A 20,771-nucleotide genomic window follows, 5' to 3' on the forward strand; every position below is an offset into this window, starting at 1 on the left:
CATACCGGCGTGATGACTCCGATCTTCAATTAGATGGAACTGGATAATATTCTGATTGTTCCAATCCAATCTGACTTCTGACCTATAATGCTGCCTGAATCATAATCATAGTACACTGTTTGTTCATTGGCCAGAGGAGAGCCGGCCCCCTGACTAAGCCTGGTTTCTCCCAAGATTTTTTTCTCCATTCTGCCACCTGATGGAGTTTTGGTTCCTTGCCACTGTCGCCTTTTTCCACATTTGTTGCCATTGGTTGGGCTTGCTTATTTGGGGACATTACATTTAACATTTAATTTAATATTCAACAATAATATTAATCTGCCTGCCCACCATTATTTGAGAACTGAACTGAGCTGGACGATGATATCACGTTTTCTCCAGAGCGGCTATATATTTAAATTAACTAAATGAATAAACTTTTTTACAACAAAAATGAAACATCACTGAACTAACTTAAGCTGGACTGTGACACTATTTTCTTCTGGAAACAAACTTTGTTGCATTATTTTCCTGTTATCTCTGTAAAGCTGCTTTGAAACAATCTGTATTGTAAAAAGCGCTATATAAATAAATGTGACTTGACTCGACTTCACTTCACTATCAAGGAACACTAGCATAACATTTAAAATTAATTTATTAACATGGCAGCCCCAATTATTGTATATTTTGCAGATGTAAATCTTGTCTTTGCTCTTTTGATAAACCTTGCACTCGACTCTTCTCAACACTGTTATGCAGTTCGGTGAGAATATTAGGAACTGGAATACATGAAAGTAATGTTCTTTAGGTGTTACAAGCGACTGACTGACCAAAAGAAGCGTGATGGCAAAATGGCTGTCACAACTTTCTGACCAAGTGCATTTCTAATGTTCTTACTCTAATGTATGGGTAGTTAAAGATTAGACATGAAACTTATAGCGGTCCATGCAGAGGAAAGGAAGGACATTTGAGCAGAGCTGATCACTGATCAGACCAGGAGGATCTGAAACACAAGTCTTTGCAGCCTAATATTGTCAGGCTGTCCTGTCAGCCAGGTAAAGTGGAGATGCATCTCTGAGAGACGTCCCTGAACAGACCAATCCAAGCACTTGCATTTGGGTCCGGTGCGTGTATCATTCGTTCATTTTTCTAAAAAATTTTTTTATTAAATATTGAAAGCAGAAAAATTAGAAAACAGACCCCTTTTTGTAAGAAAAAAGAAAAAAAGAATTCAGCTTGATTTTTCGTTCTGAGGTAGAAACAATACACAGATTGAATATTCGATTTCTAAATACTTGCTGTTGCATATTTTCCATTTGTGATAGCTGCCTCCTTCTGAATGTTTAATGTATTGCACTAGAATTATGCCATTTCGGTTTACTTTCGATTTCGTGAAGACAGTCCAGATTAACTTTCCTGCTATGCAGTTCATATCGGTGGATGATTTCACCGTTTAAGCCTGGATATAACCGTAAGTTCTATATTTGTTCTATAGTAATTCTATGTGTATGGAGATGTTATGATTATTACCACATTTTATTATAAACATACTGTTGGCACTTTGCTAATGTTGTAGGCTAATGCCCTAGCACTAGGGTAAAGAAACATTTTAGATTCACTTCTATTCAAATATCTCTACTATGTAAGAAAAGCAAGCTGTATGTTGTGGATGTGAACACAATGTACATTTTCTCTTCTATGATTGTAGTTTTAGGCTACATTTGAACAATCCAGTAAACCAGAAACCAGTAAGTTACAAAGATTGCTTTTTGAATCTGCATGCTTATGGTGACGCAAAAGTGTGAAATTCGATGTAGGCTAGTATGCACTCCAGGCGGCTAGGTGGCAATGTGAAGCACTGCCACACAACAACACCAAGTCCGCGCGCCTGCGTACAACCTAGCAGTCTAGCAGACTTTTGCGTTTTTACCGTTTAGACGGGAACGCGACGGTGGAGCGTTTTTAAGATTTCCACTCTGGAGGGTGGTTTCACTTTTTTGCATTTTTAAGCCCCCAAAACGCCGTCGCCGTCTAAACGAAAGGCACGAAACGAAAATAAAATATTTTTACGTTTTCACCCGCGAGCGTTCTCGTGTAAACACTAGGCCTAAGTTTTAAATGATTTTTGCAATGGAAGTGAATCAATCAAAAACTAACTTTAGCTGGACAATAACTTTTTTTCTGGAGCTGCTGTAAAGCCAAAATAATCTCTGTTCCATTAATTTCCTATTATCACTGTAAAGCTGATTTGAAACAATCTATATTGTTAAAAGCGCTAGCCGCTATATAAATGAAGGTGACTTGACTTGACTTGTCTAAAAAGCTAGAAACAGAGAGCGTTTTTCCTTTACAAAGTGGTGTGTGACAACTGGATGGATCTGTTCATCCGTGACAAAGGAATGAATTTGTCCACAATTTTCCATACTCATTTTTACTCTGTCAAAACACTCCTCTTTCAAAAATGCAAGTAAATGCCAGCTGCTGAGATTGGCTTGCTTTATTGCACCATATCCACACTCTCAGAATGTGTGATGTGTTTTGATGCTAATGCTAAAGATGGCCTGTGCTTTTGGACTTTTTGTCCAAAAACAAAACAAACAAAAAAGCTGTGTTCCTGTTCAGTGTTCACTGCTCTCTTCTCCCTGAGCATGGGATATCTTCATTTGACAGAATGATTTCATTCTGAACACCCTGCTGCGATGGCATTAGACACACGAGAGGGGTGTGATGTATGATGACTATATAATTTCTGTAAATAAGTATAATATAAATGACTATACACTCTCAGAAAAAAAGGTACAAAACCCTTTCAAAAGGTACTACACTTGAGGTACTAATGTGTACCATTAAGGTACTAATACTATATGCACCCTATAAGCGGAGGCGAACCTACATTAAGTGGGGGCCCCAGGCAAAATTAATCAATGAAGCCCTTCTAAAAGATTTTTTGTTGTTGTTAATATAGCTTATTTGCCTAGATATACAGTATAATTATACAGCACACAAAAAGTAAAAACACATCTAACAGAACATAAATTGTTTATATTTTCTAATTAACAAAATGTCAATCTTCATCCTTATAACAGAAGATACAATACAATACAATACAATCTCCAAGATACAGTACAGCATCTTCATATTTATAACAGATTGTCACCTTAAAAAACTGTGTTTTGTGTGGTGGTGACAGGAACAAACAATGCTCCTCCTAAATATAGAAATATATGGTTAGCATCTTAATTTAATCTTTATTTTATTATTTTATTCCATGCTTAAGCGCACGCATAAAGTTTGCCACAAAGCACCGGGCAAAAGTAATGATAGTAGTATGTAATGAAAAGTAATGAAGTAATTGTTTATTTACTAAAAAAATGAGGGTTTTCTGAGTCTGTTGGCTGCAAAGATGAAGTTGACGATGCTGACTCGCCATCTCCACAGTGTAGTGGACGCGCCTTTAGAGAGAAATGCACCTTTCATACGGATTACATAACCAGAGAGTATTTGTTTTCGATTCAAATTGGTTAGTTTAAAAGTAGACATTTCAAGCTTTATATAGCTATAGATATTTCTCAATTCTGTGAGGCAAGTAGCCTATACGCCGCGCTGAGTTTCGTTTCATTTTTGAGACGCGCTCTCAAGTTCTAAGAGACAAAGACGGCAGAAAGCGCACACTCTTTGTTTTCTTTATTTTGCAAAAGCAACACTTTTTTATTGTTATTGTGAGTTTACACAAATAAAAGTAGTCGAATGATGTATTATGCAATGTATTATGAAAAAAATGCAAGTGAGTACGCCGGCGCCTCCATGTCCTGAAGCTCATTTTACTTCAGCATCCACACTCCGTACAAACACTTTCGATATGCGCCTAACAATAGAGAGCGGCCATGCCAGACGGATAAGTCCTCTTCATGTTTATCAAATCAAATCATGCATTTTCTACAGTACCGCGAGTAAGCGCTGTGCCACCAAAAAGGCGGCAGAGGGGAGTTGGCAAAAGCATTACGAGAGAGGGGGCCCCACTAAGGGGGATGCAGAGATGTTGCTGCGTGTTTATATTAACATTTCTGATTGTATAAATGATCAGCCCTCAGGGGCCCCCTCAAAATGCTGGGGCATTGCATGCCCTATTGCTACACCTCTGCCTATAAGGGTAAATATGGGACAAAGGTGTACCTTTTGAAAGGATGCCACCCCAGTGACTGCTTTTGTTTATTTTTTTCTGAGAGTGTATTTTCATTTAATATACATGTATATATAATACATCCATGTGTAATTATATAAAGAAATATATTTATTATTAGTTTAATTAATATAATCTGTCATTTTGAAAAGCCTCAAACCAATTGATAAATATCTGTTTCGTTATTTAATAAATCAAACATAATTTGGTTATAATTAATAAATGTTGTCTTATCTTTTGTAACCCTTAATCATGACAGTTGCTTTTTATACTGTTGCATCTTGCGCACGAGAACAACCACGTACAAACTATACCAAGCACCCAAAGTAAAGTAATCTCAACACTGGAGCCTCACCTCTTTTTTTTTTTTACTGTGTTTATGTAATAATGGTTGATTTCAGAACAGCATAATACTAATCCTGCTATTTCTACCCTATTACAAAAAAACTATATGAGTGGTATCCTAGAATGCCATTCCCTATTATTCCCTATGCCATCTGTATCATACCTCAGATTGTTTAATTCATGTTTAATTACCAATTTACAACTGCTACAATTACTGCTACAATAATGTCCCTTTGCGCCACCTGGTGGTGATTTTCGAATGAGTGTCACATGTGATTGGGTTGTAGCCTATTTAACGCTGTGGTCTCGCGACGGTAATATGCATTTTGGTTGAGTAACTACTGTATATTCAGATCATACAAGCACAGGGACTACATCTACTTTTGACTCACAGACTTGTGTGGTGGATTTTGCAGTTGACAGTGTCTATCCTGCCCTACAGCTCTTATGCACGCCAGTTCATTAATGTTCATTAAAAAAAAGGGATGGGCGATATGGACTTAAAACTATATCACAATATTTTATCGTATGTATTGCGCTAATATCATTTACGATATAAATATAGTACCATACACCACTGTTTTTGGCTACAAGTGATAGCTGCATTCACTCTTGAGAGTCTCAGAAACACAAACATTGATCTAATATAAAACATACCCATCATCAAATAGGCTCATATAATATACCAATTACACAAAAGAATAAATAAATTAAAAAAACAGTAAAAATCCAAACACCAGCCCTTGCAGAAATGGAAAAGTTGCAGATATACGTTTATTCTGTAAAAGGGCAGATAATGTTTAAATAGTGCAACTGTACTGACAAACATCACACAATAATAATTACACAATAATAATTCAAATCAATGTAAGTTTGAAATGTAAACACAGATTCTGTATTTATTCATACTCTCATGGTGCAAACAGTGGCAAAAAATAGTGCAAACAGCAAAAGTAACAATCCCTACCCAGATAGGTTACAAAATTACAAGAAAGTGCAAATAATCAAGCATTATTTAATGATAGAACTTAACTAATTAGAATTAAAACTTGGTAACCATGTATGATTGAAAACGTATGAATGCATATTTGTCATTTTAACAGAACTTAGGACTGGTGGTGCTTAAGACATTGTTGGTAATTCAGTGTTTCTGTGAAAAAATAAGAATAACAACAATTCTAATAAGATACTGTAATAATACTACTACGACTTTTACTACTAATAATATAAACTGCACTAGGATTGATGAGCTGTTGGGTTCATGAATATTAAAGGTGCTCTAAGCGATGTCACGCGTTTTTTGGCCAAAACATTTTTTGTCACATCCAGCAAACATCTCCTCACTATCCGCAAGCTGCCTGTCCCCTGAACACACTGTAAAAAAACGCGGTCTCTGTAGATAGCCCAGGCTCCACAAACGGCAAGAAAAAATAACGTTCCAGCCAATAACAGACAAGAATGATTTGGGGTTGGGGGGTTAGTGCACGTGCACATGAAGCGGGGTGTGTGGGGAGTGGAGGAGAGAGAAGCATGAAGAGGGAAGGTAGCTAGAGGAGTTTGAAAAACCACAAACTCTATATTATATGTACATTATATGTACACACTGATGATGGCTTAGGCCGAAACGCGTCTGTGTGGACATGGTAACAATACATTTATGAAATTATACTTCGAGAGTGTGGTTTTTCATCTTTATTTTTGATAACGTCTTTTATTACTCGCACCCATAAACGATTTGGGAGTTGAGCGCGCCTGTTCTCAAAGCTAGAGGAGTTTGCTCATAGATGCTAGTTTCTGCTTGCTCATAAATGCTGAATTATTCCAAATGAACTTCATTATTTTTACAGGAAAATACAACAACTACAGGTAATATCGTTAACATGTAGCACGTTTCCACTGCACACAACAAACAACAAACGACAGCCGTTCCAATGGAGAGTCGTACGGGAGCTGAGGGGAGTTCCGATCATATGCGTATGCGGAAAACAAATAAGTATATATGTATATATATTATTGTTTTTAATATTGTATTCATTTTCGATCCAAAATTATTGGCGGTATAATTCATTCATTCAACCATGGTAAATGCACGGAGAATAAAGGCTCTTGTTGTTGCACTCATTTACTGGAGACGCAAAAAAAAAAATACTTCAAATCAGTGTGGGTAAAACACTACCTGGCTTTTTCCTGCTTGACGTCTCTGTATGATTCAAGAGTTATATCATACAGAATGAGGTATTCGGAGACTGCGAGAATCAACTTCTCTCCCATGTTGCCGTGTACCATCGTAATGAAAGTTCTGTGTGACTGCCACTAGGGGGCGAAATGCGACAATCGTATTCCACTGCACACGACAAATGACAGCCGTCGGACCGGAAGTCATTCATTTCCATTGGACAGTAGTACGGGAGCTGCGTGGAGTTCCGATCATATGCGTATGCGGAAATTTCGGATCCGATTCGAGCTTCGGATGCGTTGAAATATCTTTTGCGGCTAGAACGTATGCGACCGTCGACCGGATGCGATGTATTCTAACCAATATTTTAACACTTTAACGTCATTCTGTAAACGCTATTTATGTAAAATGTCGGTTATTAATAATTATGGCAGAAAAAAATATTTTATAATTATTAAATCAATATTTATATTGATTAGCTCTATAAAATCTACTATGTTTTTATTTTAGATGTATTGAGGGTCATTTGTTTTCTGTGGATATATTCATGCATGCATTACATTAATTAAAATCATTAATTTTACCATTGTGAATAGCCGAGGGTAACGGTTGCTTCACGACCAATTTCAAAGTTCCGTGCGACTGACACTAGGGGGCGAAATGCGACAATCGTATGCGAATGTTGTGTGCAGTGGAAAGGTGGCTTAAGACTCTCTCACTCTCTCTTTGAGTGTGTGAGAAACACTGATCTCTCTCAGCAAAGCGACGGTGAGTCGGGCGCCTCACACTAGTGTTTACTGTGCATCAAATACACTGTGCATTCATTGGAATAAACTGAAATAGTGCGCTTGATGGAGAGCGAAACTCTCAAGCGTTCAGCGAGTGAAAATATATCTGTGTACCTATGGTGTGATTGTACTAGAGGTAGTTCCTCGTTTAGCGACAAACTCCGCCTCAGCTTCACATCTGCCTTCTACCATAGTTGTTTTTCGCTCTGCACGACGACATGCATGTGAGCTGCGAATGGGTCCCAAACAGAAATATGTCATCAACTAGGCTTTATCGTTATTATCGCGTGAAGACTAATTCTTATCGTGTTTGTAGAATCATAATCGGAAAAAAATAAATGGGGAAAATACTTTCAGAACCAAGCTACTAAAAAAGTGGCTAGACACTGCTTTATTGTATAGTGTGTAAAGCATTTTGTCAGTTGTTTAATGCATCACAGTTGTTTATTGGATGTTGTAAATCATTTAAATAATGAAGAGCTTAACTGTCTCTAAAGATGGTGTTTAGTTGTTAGTGTTTTTCTCTCTAAATGCAGAACCTAAATCTTCATGGAGACACAGAAGAAAGCCCCCTCTAAAATCTGTCTCTACGAGGAGCAAGAGGAGGGGAATGCAGCATCTTCAGAGCCCAGCTGTGTGTCTACAAAGAGTGACATATCCATGGCAGAACCCCTTAAGTTCAGAGAAGACTTTAACCCCAGGTGAGACAATAACCAGCACTTGGGGCAAGATACAGAATTATAATATACAATTTTCAATAAAGAGAGAGAATCTGAGCGGTCCAGCAAAAAAATTATTTCTCTAAAATTTCTTTATGTTTAATATGTTGTATAAAAGTCAATCTGCAGCGAACTTGTCAAGACCAATAACGGAGAGAGAACCTCTCTGAAGCAGGTGAATAGAAAATATTTATTTGCAACAGGCAAAACTCAGCTAAATCCAGCCCAAGAGGGTCAGAACAAAACCAATCCTTAGCCAGGAAAGAAACAGATGCTGAGTAGCAGGAAATAATTCACGCAGGCAAACAACCCAGAAGGGGCAGGCTGGTACTGATGTCAGAGTCAGTAAGGCAGGCAGAACCAGTGAATGGACAGATTGGAGGGCAGGCTGCTCACAGACAACACAGAGACAAACTTTGACTACTGGAGAATCCAGGAAACAGGCAGGTGTGCTGGCTTGGCAGCCCAGGGCAGGAAAATGGAATAGATCCAAATGGCCAGGCTAACAGATCCAGGTCAGGAGAAGAGAAACTCAGGATCCCAGGCAGGCCAGATTAGGCAGTCTAAGTCAGGCAGGGGTAGACAAATAAAAAGGAATGCAGGATAGACAGAGAATCCTGGAGCCAAAAGAAAAACAAAAAACAATTGGACACCTGACGAAAAACACTAACTGAAAGTTGTAAGCTCAAAGACAAACACCAATCTGGCACAGAACAGCACACACAAGGGAAATAAACAGGGCAACAATTTAAGAGGGTAATAAGAGACAACAGGTGAGGCAAATTAACTAAGGAAAAGGAAACGAGGGGGTGGGATAAAGACAGGACAAACAAAAGTGCACATGATAAACATAAGAAACAGAAGGGGATAGGGAGGGGTTGGAGCAGACCAACCCCTCCCTGGAAGGGAAGGGCTTGTTGGAAGATTTATTCTGGGCACAGACCGAGCAGGCAGCCACAAACTGACGGACCTCCCCAGCCAGTGTTTGCTTTGTTCATTGTCAGATCATTCTGGTGGTCTTTGAAGTCCTGACTCTCTGTGGTCATCCTCATATATTTACTCATTGGCTTCATCACTCTGTCTCTTTTCCGCCAATAAGCTGGTGTGTGGTGGGCGTTCTGGCGCAATATGGCTGCCGTCACATCATCCAGGTGGATGCTGCACATTGGTGGTGGTTGAGGAGATTCCCCCTTCCATATGTAAAGTGCTTTGAGTACCTAGAAAAGCACTATATAAATGTAAACATTTAACAAAATGACAAACGCTAAACAAATTAATTATTATTATTATTGGTATAAAAATCGTATTTTGTGATTTGTATGAGGAAGATATGCTCATGACATTTGAACCATTGAATGCAAAGTTTCTTTTATACTTACAAAAAAAAAATGTTTTAAAAAGTATTTTCAGGTGAGGCATTAAATTGCTACACAACAAGGTGGTCATTTATTGCCTCTTTCCTCGCTCCCAAAATATAACATTATAATGGAGGAAAAAGGGCCCAGAGGTTTTGTATTTTATATGTATGCCAATTTCATTGATTATTATGGAGAGGAAACAGCATTTTCTAAATCCAAATGAGGAAAAGATTTGGAATGTATTTTTAAACAAGACACTTGGAAATGTATTTGTGAAAAGAAAATGCCCTAAGATTCTCATGTAAAACCAGACATAGATCAATTCAGTTTAACATTATACATAGGGTATTTAACACACCGCAGAGATTCATAATGTTGCCTTAAAAGTTGTCTCATTATTAAATATGTTTTGGCCGTGTACAAAACGTACAACCCATTGGGAAAGTTTTACACACTATTATACTCTCGCCCTTAATTTGATAGCTACACCCCGCACTTACGTACGCGACTGTAACCCAGGCAACGGCTATGCCGGAATCTGCTGTACCTGCCGGCTGAGGGTATGATGTCATCAATAAGTGAAAGCAATGTGTTACTATGGTAATCCATGTCGAATGTGTTTTGGGACTAATGTGTGTTTTAACGCGTCAATGGTTCAGCTCCCATTTCACATGGAAGACGACGCTCAACACCCATCCCAAAAACTCAAAGCTATCATGATCAACTCGATAGCACGAGCACGACAGTCATTGTAACAAATATATTACAACTATAACAAGATTAGGGGGTTATATCGATCACTAAACGAGGAACCAAAGTAAACAAACATATATTAGGAGTATATCATTTTACTTTTCAGACACACTTTGGGAGCCGACGCTTGAAACAGACAGTTGAGGAGGTTTAAATGCTCCAGGCTTATATGGTGTGGAAATGAATGTGTCTTTTTCATAGCTGAAACGAACGACAATATCGCAAATGAAAAAAACAAGCAAAGATGACACACGAGCATATTCAAGCAATGGCCAGCATATATTAGTTCTGTGAAACAAAGCTAAACCATGTTACTCACCTATCGAGAAGAAATAAAGCAAACTCGGTGTCCGATGTTAGGCCTTTCCGCTCCTTGAGATCTCTCCAGCCCTGGTAAGCTTCTCCGATATTAACAAGAGTTCTACCTCTTGCCTTATCATAAGCCTTCTTTTTAATTTTAAGTTCCACAGACATTTTCCTCTTTTGTTTTTTTATCTTCCATCTCTATCTTTCTGTTGTCGTCCGGCTAATGTCTGTGCTGTGTGTCTCCTCCCAATCATTAGTAGACACGCCCCTTACTGCTGATTGGTTACAAGTGTGTTTTGGTACTCGGTCCAACACAGTTTTCAAAAGTGTGTTTCAAAAACTACTGATCCAACCTTTAAGTTTAATAAACTTATTAGGTCTGTGATTTGGTTCTAGTTTCCTTAATCTCTGCTTGCTTGCTAAAATTAGGCCGTTTCTATCAGAGAAGTCTTGCAATCCATGCTTTTATTACGACTAGGCTGGACTATTGCAACTCCATCTACTATGGTATATCTAAGTCTCAAATTTCTCATTTACGAGTGGTTCAAAATGCAGCTGCGCAATTTTAGAAAGGATGTAAAAAATGTACGCATGTCACTCCCCTTCTGAAATATTTACTTTGGTTGCCAGTTAATTATAGAATTGGGTTAAAAATCCTATTACTTGTCTATAAATCTCTACATAATCAAACGCCAAACTATCTGTCTAATTTACTCCACCCCTATAATCCCTCACAAAGCCAAAGGTCTGAAGATCAAAACTTACTACAAATTCCAAGAACTCGCTTAAAGGAACACGCCGACTTTTTGGGACTTTAGCTTTTCTGTATCCCCCAGAGTTAGATAAGTCATACATACCCTTTTCATCTCCGTGCGTGCCGTAACTCTGTCTGACGCACCCACCGCTAGACTAGCTTAGCACAAAGACTGGAGGTAAACGGCTCCAGCTAGCATACTGCTCCCAATAAGTGACAAAATAACGCCAACATTTTCCTATTTACATGTTGTGATTTGTATAGTCACAGTGTGTACAAATAACAAGGTCACATGAGACACAGCCATCTTCTAACCGTATACATACTGGGAACTATATTCTCAGAAGGTGAAGCACTGCTACTTGGGCGGGGTCCAAACCTAAACTAAATTAGGACTGCTTCTACTTTATCTACATTCAAATCTAGTCTTAAAACATGTCTCTTTTCGTTGGCTTTTAATACATTGTAATGTCTTGTTTTGTTGTTCTCTGTTTACTTTTATCTTTTATCTTATGGTCTTTTATTTTGTATTGGACAGCACTTTGGTCAGCCTTGTTGTTGCCATTAAATGTGCTTAAGAAATAAACAAAACTGAACTGATCATGTTGTGTGACTTAGAGAACTATCATCTTATGTTCCAGTTGAAAAAAAAAAAATGTAATCTAAAAAAAAAACACATCTTTATTTAAGAAAATCTGTGGCAAATTTATCGATTATATGAAAAATCTGAATTATTGGTGTTTCTCTCAGTATCAGACAAAAGGAAGGTTCAGTATCCAGCTGTGTGTCTATGAAGAGTGACGGATCCATGCGTCATCCCCCTGATCTCAGTGATGAGACCTTTAACACCAGGTGAGATGATAATCATTATTATTAAGAATTATAACTTAACTCTTTCCCTGCTGCCACTGACGAGTTATCTAGTCTTTTATGAGAAAGCGCTTCCCCGCCAATTATACATTTTTATGGCTTTCCAGTTTTCACTGTTATAAGGTACTGGTTATTATGCATCTCCTGAAAGAGTAGCCTACTAAATCTCCTGATCAAAACAGTGAAACACACAGGCAAAGAAGATGCAGAAACAAGCGATAGCATTATGTAATCATATGCAAATGTAAGATAACACGATCATCAACATTACAGGCTTCCTGCGGATCCTTAAAAAGTCTTAAATTAGGTTAAAGATTAGATTAGATTAGATAAAAATGTAAGACCATAAAAAAGTCTTAAAAATACTTTTTACTTATGTGAGCTCTTTTTGGATGACACTTTGACTTAGACTTAAAGGGGTGGTTCAGGATTTTGGACATCGGACCTCATTTCCAAGTTAACTTGTGTGTTATTTATCAGTGGAGACAGTTTTCAAAAATGTTCACCCAGTCCTTCCATTTGCATAGTTCGCCGGTGCTAGGCTAGCGCGAGTCAACGGTATCTGTTAGCCTGCCATTAAAAGCAGTTTTACCCACTACACAGTACACCAAAAGCAAATAAATTATAATGCCAGACTACCAATGTAAATGTCTGTTGAGAGAATAATGTTAGAAATCAAACTACCCTTTCATCGCATTGCAATAGTTATACTTTGTTCCCTGTATTTATTAGCACAGTCTACAGCAGCAGCGGAGTGATATTAAGTTACCTAGGCAACCGAGAGAGCCGGTCCACATGATAATCACGCAAGTGTATTTACCTGCCGCTGACACTCATCACTACAGAATCAGAGTATATTTCACGAAGAAATCAACAAGACATAGGACTATGGCCACGTTTGAAAGCCATGCCAATGTTTCGGACTTTGGAGACGATGAAGACGAGGAATGTGTGTTGTTCAACGAACTGTACATGTATGAGCTGGAATACACAGACGAATAATTAATCGAGATGGATGCTAAAAGGGCAGAAAGAGAAAGAATGTCTGTAGAGACAACAGCAGCTGGAGATGCCGTAGAGAACCGGGACAGAACATCGGGAGACTGGTGGTGCCAGTGCAGAAAATGTATAGCTACATATAGCTAGCTAGACGTGAAATAGCTAGCTAGACGTCCCGACTGTAGTGCGCTTCTGTTCTGTGTTTACTTTTCGGCGCAGTACTACTAACCGGAGCAAAGTAAAATTCCGCCGCTGCTGAGAAACTAGTTCCTGTAAATGTAATGCGATCATTGAGATGCAAGAGTAGTTTGATTTCTAACATTATTCTCTCAACAGACATTTATATTGATGGTCTGGCGTTATAATTTATTTGATTTTGGTGTACTGTGGAGTGGGCAGGCTAACAGATACCGTTGACTCGCGCTAGCCTAGCACCGGCGAACTATGCAACTGGAAGGACTGGGTGAAATTTTTTGAAAACTGTCTCCACTGATAAATAACACTCAGGCTAACTTGGAAATGAGGTCCGATGTCCAAAATCCTGAACCACCCCTTTAATATACGTTAATTAGCTTTGTGGATTTGCTTGTTCACGTGACAATTTGCGTCATTTATGGCAGCATATTACGTCTGTCTCCTGCACATGATCAACAGATCCAGTAATTACAGTATCTCACAAAAGTGAGTACAACCCTCACATTTCAGCACTTTACTATATCTTCTCTAGGGACAATACTATAGAAATGAAACTTGGATATATTTTAAAGTAGTCAATGTGCTGCTTGTATAGCAATATATATTTACTGTCCTCTGAAAATAACTCAACATACAGCCATTATTGTCAAAATAGCTGGCAACAAAAGTGAGTACACCCTAAGTGAACATGTCAAAACTGTGTCCAAAGTGTCAATATTTTGTATGAGCATCATTATCTAGCACTGCCTTAATCCTCCTGGGCATGGAGTTCACCAGAGCTGCACAGGTTGTTGCTGGAATCCTCTTCCACTCCTTTATAATGACATCACGGAGCTGCTGGATGTTAGTCACGTGGCACTTCTCCACCTTCTGCTTGAGGATCACCACAGGTGCTCAATAGGGTTCAGGTCTGGAGAAATACTTGGCCACTCCATCACCTTCACCTTCAGCTTCGTCACCAAGGCAGTTGTCATCTTGGCGGTGTGTTTGGGGTCGTTATCATGCCGTTCGGCCCAGTTTCTGAAGGGAGAGCTTCATGTTCTGCTTCAGAATGTCGCAGCACATGTTGGAATCCATGTTTTCCTCAATGAAGAGCCAAACAAGTTTATCTTAGTGTCATAAGACCACAGGACATGGTTCCAGTAATTCATGCTCTTGGACAGGTTGTCTTCGGCAAACTGTTTGCGGGCTTTCTTGTGAGCCAGCTTCAGAAGAGGCTTCCTTCTGGGACGACGTCCATGCAAACCGACTTGTAGCAGTGTGCGACGTATGGTCTGAGCACTGACAAGCTGACCTTCTGCTTCTGCAACCTCTAAAGCAGGGGTGGGGAACGTTGGTCCTGGAGAGCCACTGTCCTGCAGAGTTTAGTTCCAACCCTAATCAAACACACCTGAACCAGCTAATCAATGTCTTCAGGATCACTAAGGCTATAATCAGGTGAGTTTTTTTCAGGGTTGGAGCTAAACTCTGCAGGACAGTGGCTCTCCAGGACCAACGTTCCCCACCCCTGCTCTAAAGCAATGCTGGCATGATCATGCGTCTGTTTTTTGAACCCAGCTTCTGCACCTGACACACAGCACGAGGACTCGACTTCTTTGATTGACCCTTGCGAGGCCTGTTCCGAGTGGAACCCGTCTTGGAAAACCTCTGTATGACCCTGGCCACTGTACTGTGACTCAGTTTCAGGGTGTTACCAATCTTCTTATAGCCTAGGTCAACTTTGTGGAGAGCACCAATTCTAATTCTCAAATCCTTAGAGAGTTCTTTGCCATGAGGTGCCATGTTGAACATCCAGTGGTCATTATGAGAGAGTTGTACTCAAAGCACAAATTTGAACTGCTCTAATACAAGATACAACAATTTGTATGGTCCTGTCAAGCAGACAAAAACATGAACATGATGAATAGGACATGTGGCTTTGGATGGTTAAACGACGTACAGCTATTATCACTTAGGGTGTACTCACTTTTGTTGCCAGCTATTTTGACAATAATGGCTGTATGTTGAGTTATTTTCAGAGGACAGTAAATATATACTGCTATACAAGCAGCACATTGACTACTCTAAAATATATCCAAGTTTCATTTCTATAGTATTGTCCCTTGAGTAGATATACTAAAATGTTTGCTAAAATGTGAGGGGTGTACTCACTTTTGTGAGATACTGTATAGGGAGCATCCTTTGATTGCTTTCTGTATATAATTTAATCACAGTTCGAATAACAGTTGTTTTTCATGCTAATGAAAGGAACAATGTGAAGTTGACTGTACAGTCAATGGCTTGATTTACCAATGCATAAACAGAAATGAATGATTTTGAGACTTGACTACATAAGTCCTTACATTTCAAAACAATTATCTATTGCAGATAATTCAAAATACTTATGAAGGTATGCAGAAACTATGCTCTTCCACAACTAAGAAAATGTTGTTTAGGCATTTAAATCTATTTTTATTCTAAGCAATCCTGATGTAATATATTTCTCTTTACTAACATGTACTAGTAGATGAGTCAAATAGACGAAGAGGTGTTGATCTGTGTCTGTGCAGGCAGTCTTATGATGATGTATTAATCTCTATTGCATAATATAGAATAGGAAGTAAAAATAGATTTGTTCCGTTTCGAGGGAATTCCACGCTGCATCTGACATCGACGCTGTGGGGAATGCCTCAGCGTGACTGTGTCTGAAGCACGTGTGCAATTATTCCAATTCTGATTGGCGTAACGTCACCTTGTGACACATGATGGAATCCCATGGTAGCTATAAAGGATACTGGAACAACGCAGTGTTAGCTTCAGTGTCTTCAGCAAGTGCTCTGTGTCTGTTTTGGTGTTTGTTTGTCCTGTAGGAAAGTAAAAAAAACTAGAATATTATACAATATAAGAATCGCACTGCTCGGATCTTGCGTTAGCCGAGGCAACGCATAGATTATGGGTCCGCAACAAAGAAATGTATAGCTATACAATGGAAATCTACAGAAACTTCTAATCATGTATTGTGACTTAGAAAACTATCATCTTATGTTCCAGTTGAACAAATTATATTTAATCTAAAAAAATACATCTTTATTTAAGAAGATCTGAGGCAAATGTATCAATTATATGAAAAATCTAAATTATTGATGTGTTTCTCTCAGTATCAGACAAAAGGAAAGTTCAGTATCCAGCTGTGTGTCTATAAAGAGTGACGGATCTATGCGTCATCCCCCTGATCTCAGTGATGAGACCTTTAACACCAGGTGAGACGATAATCAGTATTAAGAATTCTAACTTAAAGGGGTCATAAATTGCAGTTTTTTCATGAGATTCATTATGCAGTGTAAACAGTTTAAATGATTATGAAGGGAGAATACACAGATGTATTCATCTCTATTAAGTAATATAGAGGAGGAAGTAGAAAACAAATTGATCCTTTCAAAGGAACTCCATGCTGCACATGACGACAACGCAATAGGCAATGCCTCATCATGACTGCGTCTGAAGTTTCCTTTCTCTCTCTTTCCTGAGGTATTTGCATTGACTTTGGTTGCTGAACAAGTCCAGATGCGGTAGATTCTTGATGATTTTGCCAGGAGTGCGCTGAAGCATTCATTTTGGGTTCCTTGGGGTGGTCCACATTGAATCCAACGAAGTTAACTTAAAGATAAAGTTGCCAGAAGGAAACAGGAAACGTAGCGTCTCAAAAGAGATTGAGCCAAGATCTGAACTGATCAGAGAACTCTTAAAGGCCCTATCAGTTCACACCCATTTGTTGAGGTGACCAATCAAAGATGACCGGGAGAAAGTCTTTGTTCCATTTTATCCCTGTTTGCATTTTTATGGTGGCCCAGAGAATTTGTGCAGTTTTTACACAAAGGAACGGTAAAAATATTATGATGCATTTATTATAACATACTATACACCATTAATTATGAAATGTAAAGAGGTTTCTTTTGATACCAAGAAAGACAGGGATTTGAAGACATTAAAGCAGTGATACAACATCATTTGGATATCAGCATTTGAAGTTACCCTAACATAACTAAAGAATCATAACTAGGCTAATATAACATAGTGACATGCATAAAACACAGGAGAAATACTATTTACATTTGGGATATGGTGTGGGGAAAAATGGAGTCAGTTGTCATGGTTCTGCCTTCATGTCCTAGATCTTTCTTGTTTTGAGGCAGGATCATGACAGACCCATGTTTTATGTGCAGCACATGGCCATTTGTTTGGCCATGTGCTTGCGTTGTCTCGTCATGTAACCCCGCCCCCTTGTTATCTCATCTTGTTATCATTATTGTATCATCGCCGTCACCTGTTTCCCTCATTAGTTTCTCCCTATTTAATCCCCTTGTGTTTGCTTTCCTGTGCCGGTTCATTGCCAATCTTTATGTGAAGATTCATTTGTGAGTAACCTGTTGAGAAGTCTTGTGAAGTGTTTTGATCCTGTCTTAGCTGTTAGTTTATTGTTCAGTTTTCTGTCAGTCTTAGTCTAGTCTTGTTTGTCAATCCTGTCTTGTTTTGCCCCCTCGTGGGTTTTGTTTTCCCTGTTTTTTCTGTACTAAACCCTAGAGATGTCTGCAAATGGTCTGCGATTGGGTTCTCTCCTTCTAAACCATAACAGAATGAACCGGCCATCAGAGGACTCAGCAGAAAGATGGTCATCTTCCTGTTTCCATCTCCCAGTGCTTGCCCCTCCACTTGTCAGACGATGAAGCACTATGGCAAGCTCTTTTCTCTTCGCCAAGGGGTGTCTACAGTGAAAGAGTTTGCCCATCAGTTTGTCATCACTGCAGAGGGGCTTGACATTAACAACACTGCGCTCAAGGACATTTTCAACAACGGCCTTAATGAGCCTGTCCGTGCCTGGGAGATGGGAATGCTGGGGATTCTTTCATTCTGGCAGTTTGTGGGGTACGTATACAACCGTGGTGAGGAGGGAGGCCTTCCACCTCTTGGCCCACCTCCTATTCATCTCACAAGCTGCCAGGTCCCCAGTCCTCCGATGACCCCTTCGGGGAGAGGGAGGAGGAAGAACAGTTCCGCCTCATCTGCCTCCTATCCACTGGCGGCTGAAGAGGCTGCAGCGCCCCCACTGGCGGCTGAAGAGGCTGCAGCGCCCCCACTGGCGGCTGAAGAGGCTGCAGCGCCCCCACTGGCGGCTGAAGAGGCTGCAGCGCCCCCACTGGCGGCTGAAGAGGCTGCAGCGCCCCCACTGGCGGCTGAAGAGACTTCAGCGCCCCCTGTGGCGTTTCTTGAGACTGCAGCAGCACCACCTTGCTCACGGAAACGGAGGAAGAGAAGGAGGGCTCCTGTTGCTCACTCAAGGCCAGTGGTCCCAGTTCCCGTTCCGGTGGTCCCTGTGTCGGTGGTCCCTGTGTCGGTGGTCCCTGTGTCGGGGGTCCCAGTGTCGGTGGTCCCGAGTCCGGTGGTTCCAGTTCCAGTGGTCCCAGTTCCTGCTCCGGTGGTCCCAGTGTCGGTGGTTCCAGTTCCAGTGGTTCCAGTTCCAGTGGTCCCTGTGTCTGTGGTCCGGAGACGGAAGAGGAAAAGAAAGGCCTCCTCAACGACTTGTCCGGTGGCTCCGGGCCCGGGGACCGTCCCAGAGGTGACTGCTATCCCTGACTCGCCGTCCAGGCCCCCTGCCCTGCCGGCCCCGCTCAAGCTGCTCGCCCTGCCGGCCCCGCTCAAGCTGCTCGCCCTGCCGGCTCCGCTCAAGCTGCTCGCCCTGCCGGCCCCGCTCAAGCTCCTGGCCCTGCCGGCGCCGCCCAAGCTCCTGGCCCTGCCGGCGCCGCCCAAGCTCCTGGCCCTGCCGGCGCCACCCAAGCTCCTGGCCCTGCCGGCGCCACCCAAGCTCCTGGCCCTGCCGGCGCCACCCAAGCTCCTTGCCCTGCCGGCGCCACCCAAGCTCCTGGCCTTGCCGGCGCCACCCAAGCTCCTTGCCCTGCCGGCGCCACCCATGCTCCCAGTCATGCCGGGTTCGGCCAAGCTCCCGGAAGCGGTCCCAGAGCCCGTTGCCAACCCGGAAGCCGTCGCCAAGCAGCCTGCTCCTCCTTATATGGCCTTCCTCACTATAGTCCCTGTCTTTCCCAAGCCTGGCCAGCCTGCTACGCCTGCCCTGATGGCTCTGCCCTTGCAACCTGTCCTGTCGATGCCACCCAAGGTCCCAGCAACGCCCTGGCCCTCAGCCAGGATTCCAGACCCGCCGGAATCTCCCTGGTCAGTTCCTCCAGCACCGCCCTGGCCCTCAGCCAGGATTCCAGACCCGCCGGAATCTCCCTGGTCTGTCCCTCCGGTTCCACCCTGGTCTTCTGCCATGACCCCAGATCTGTCTGAGCCTCCCTGGCTCAACCCGCCCGTCCCTCCCTGGTCCCTCTTTTTGACTTTGTGGATGTTCCTGCTGGCTCTGACTTGGCTCCCCTCCCTCCCTCCCCACTTTGTCTCTGTGTCTTGATCTTCCTGTCTTGTGTTGTCTGTTGGTGAGTTGTCTTGTCATGTTCCTGTCTTGTTTTTGATGTCCCGCTTTGGGACGCCAGGTGGCGTCCCTTGGAGGAGGGGTAGTGTCAGGGTTCTGTCACTTCGGTCTAGTTAATTTCTTGGTTTTGTGACAGAGCTCTGACACTCCCTGTTTTGTCTCGTCTCTGTGTGAGTGCGCGGTTCCGAGCGCGCTCGGGCCGTGCACTCACTTGTCTACGTGCCTTGTTATATGTGCGGGGCGTGGTGTTTGGATCCCGACACGTCTGTCTGGTTAGGTTTCGGTTCTGTGTCGGGATTCGGACATCAATGCTCCGCGTGTTTGTTTTCTTTTGTGAGCGCACGGAAAGAGCTTTCGCTTGTTCTCGTGCGCTCTGTCTTGTCACGTGAGCGCGCGCGGTTTCGAGTTCGCTCGAGCCGCGCGCTCTTCTGTCTGCATGTGTTTTTTCTTGTCTTGTGCTGTGTAGCACACAGCTTGTTTTTCTCTGGCTGTGTGCTTTCATGTTGTCATGTTTTGTGTGAACACGTGGCTTATGAGTTTTCACTAGCTGCGTGTTCATGTCTCGTTTTGTGTTCTAGTCCTGTTTGTTGTGAGCACATGGCTTGTCATGTGTTTCCTTGTGCCATGTGCTCTCTAGTCGATTGTCTAACCCCGCCCACCTTGTTACCTGATTATTGATTCATTTTCCCCAGCTGTCCTCCCTCGTTACCTGCTTTGTTTGCTCTCCCTATTTATTCTCCTTGTGTTTGCAGTCCTGTGCTGGTTCGTTGTCGTATCTATGCTGTGTGTTTCCCTGCTGTCTAGTCAAGCTGAGTCAAGTCTAGTCTGTCTTGTTTTTCCCCCTCGGGGTAGTTTTGTTTGTATTTGTTTTATTTTATGCTTAATAAAA

General features: G+C 41.4%; 1 protein-coding gene across 12 annotated transcripts in view; it reads left to right on the forward strand.

The window, feature by feature from the left end:
• The first annotated feature begins 1,339 nt into the window (after window positions 1-1,339).
• LOC309496316 (NACHT, LRR and PYD domains-containing protein 3) overlaps window positions 1,340-20,771 on the forward strand; it is a 94,831-nt gene continuing 75,399 nt past the window's right edge. For 6 of the 12 annotated variants that reach the window (XM_082166304.1, XM_082166306.1, XM_082166307.1 and 3 more), the window contains exons 1-4: window positions 1,340-1,450; window positions 8,005-8,168; window positions 12,096-12,210; window positions 16,560-16,661. In XM_082166304.1, coding sequence (XP_082022430.1) covers window positions 8,018-8,168; window positions 12,096-12,210; window positions 16,560-16,661 — 368 coding nt within the window. In that variant the 5' untranslated portion in view covers window positions 1,340-1,450; window positions 8,005-8,017. Of the gene's footprint in view, window positions 1,451-8,004; window positions 8,170-12,095; window positions 12,211-16,546; window positions 16,662-20,771 lie in introns of all 12 variants that reach the window. The other 6 variants (XM_082166308.1, XM_082166313.1, XM_082166310.1 and 3 more) reach the window with 6 other exon arrangements.

This window comes from Leuciscus leuciscus (assembly GCF_965113295.1).
Source record: "Leuciscus leuciscus genome assembly, chromosome: 4".
NCBI lineage: Eukaryota > Metazoa > Chordata > Actinopteri > Cypriniformes > Leuciscidae > Leuciscus > Leuciscus leuciscus.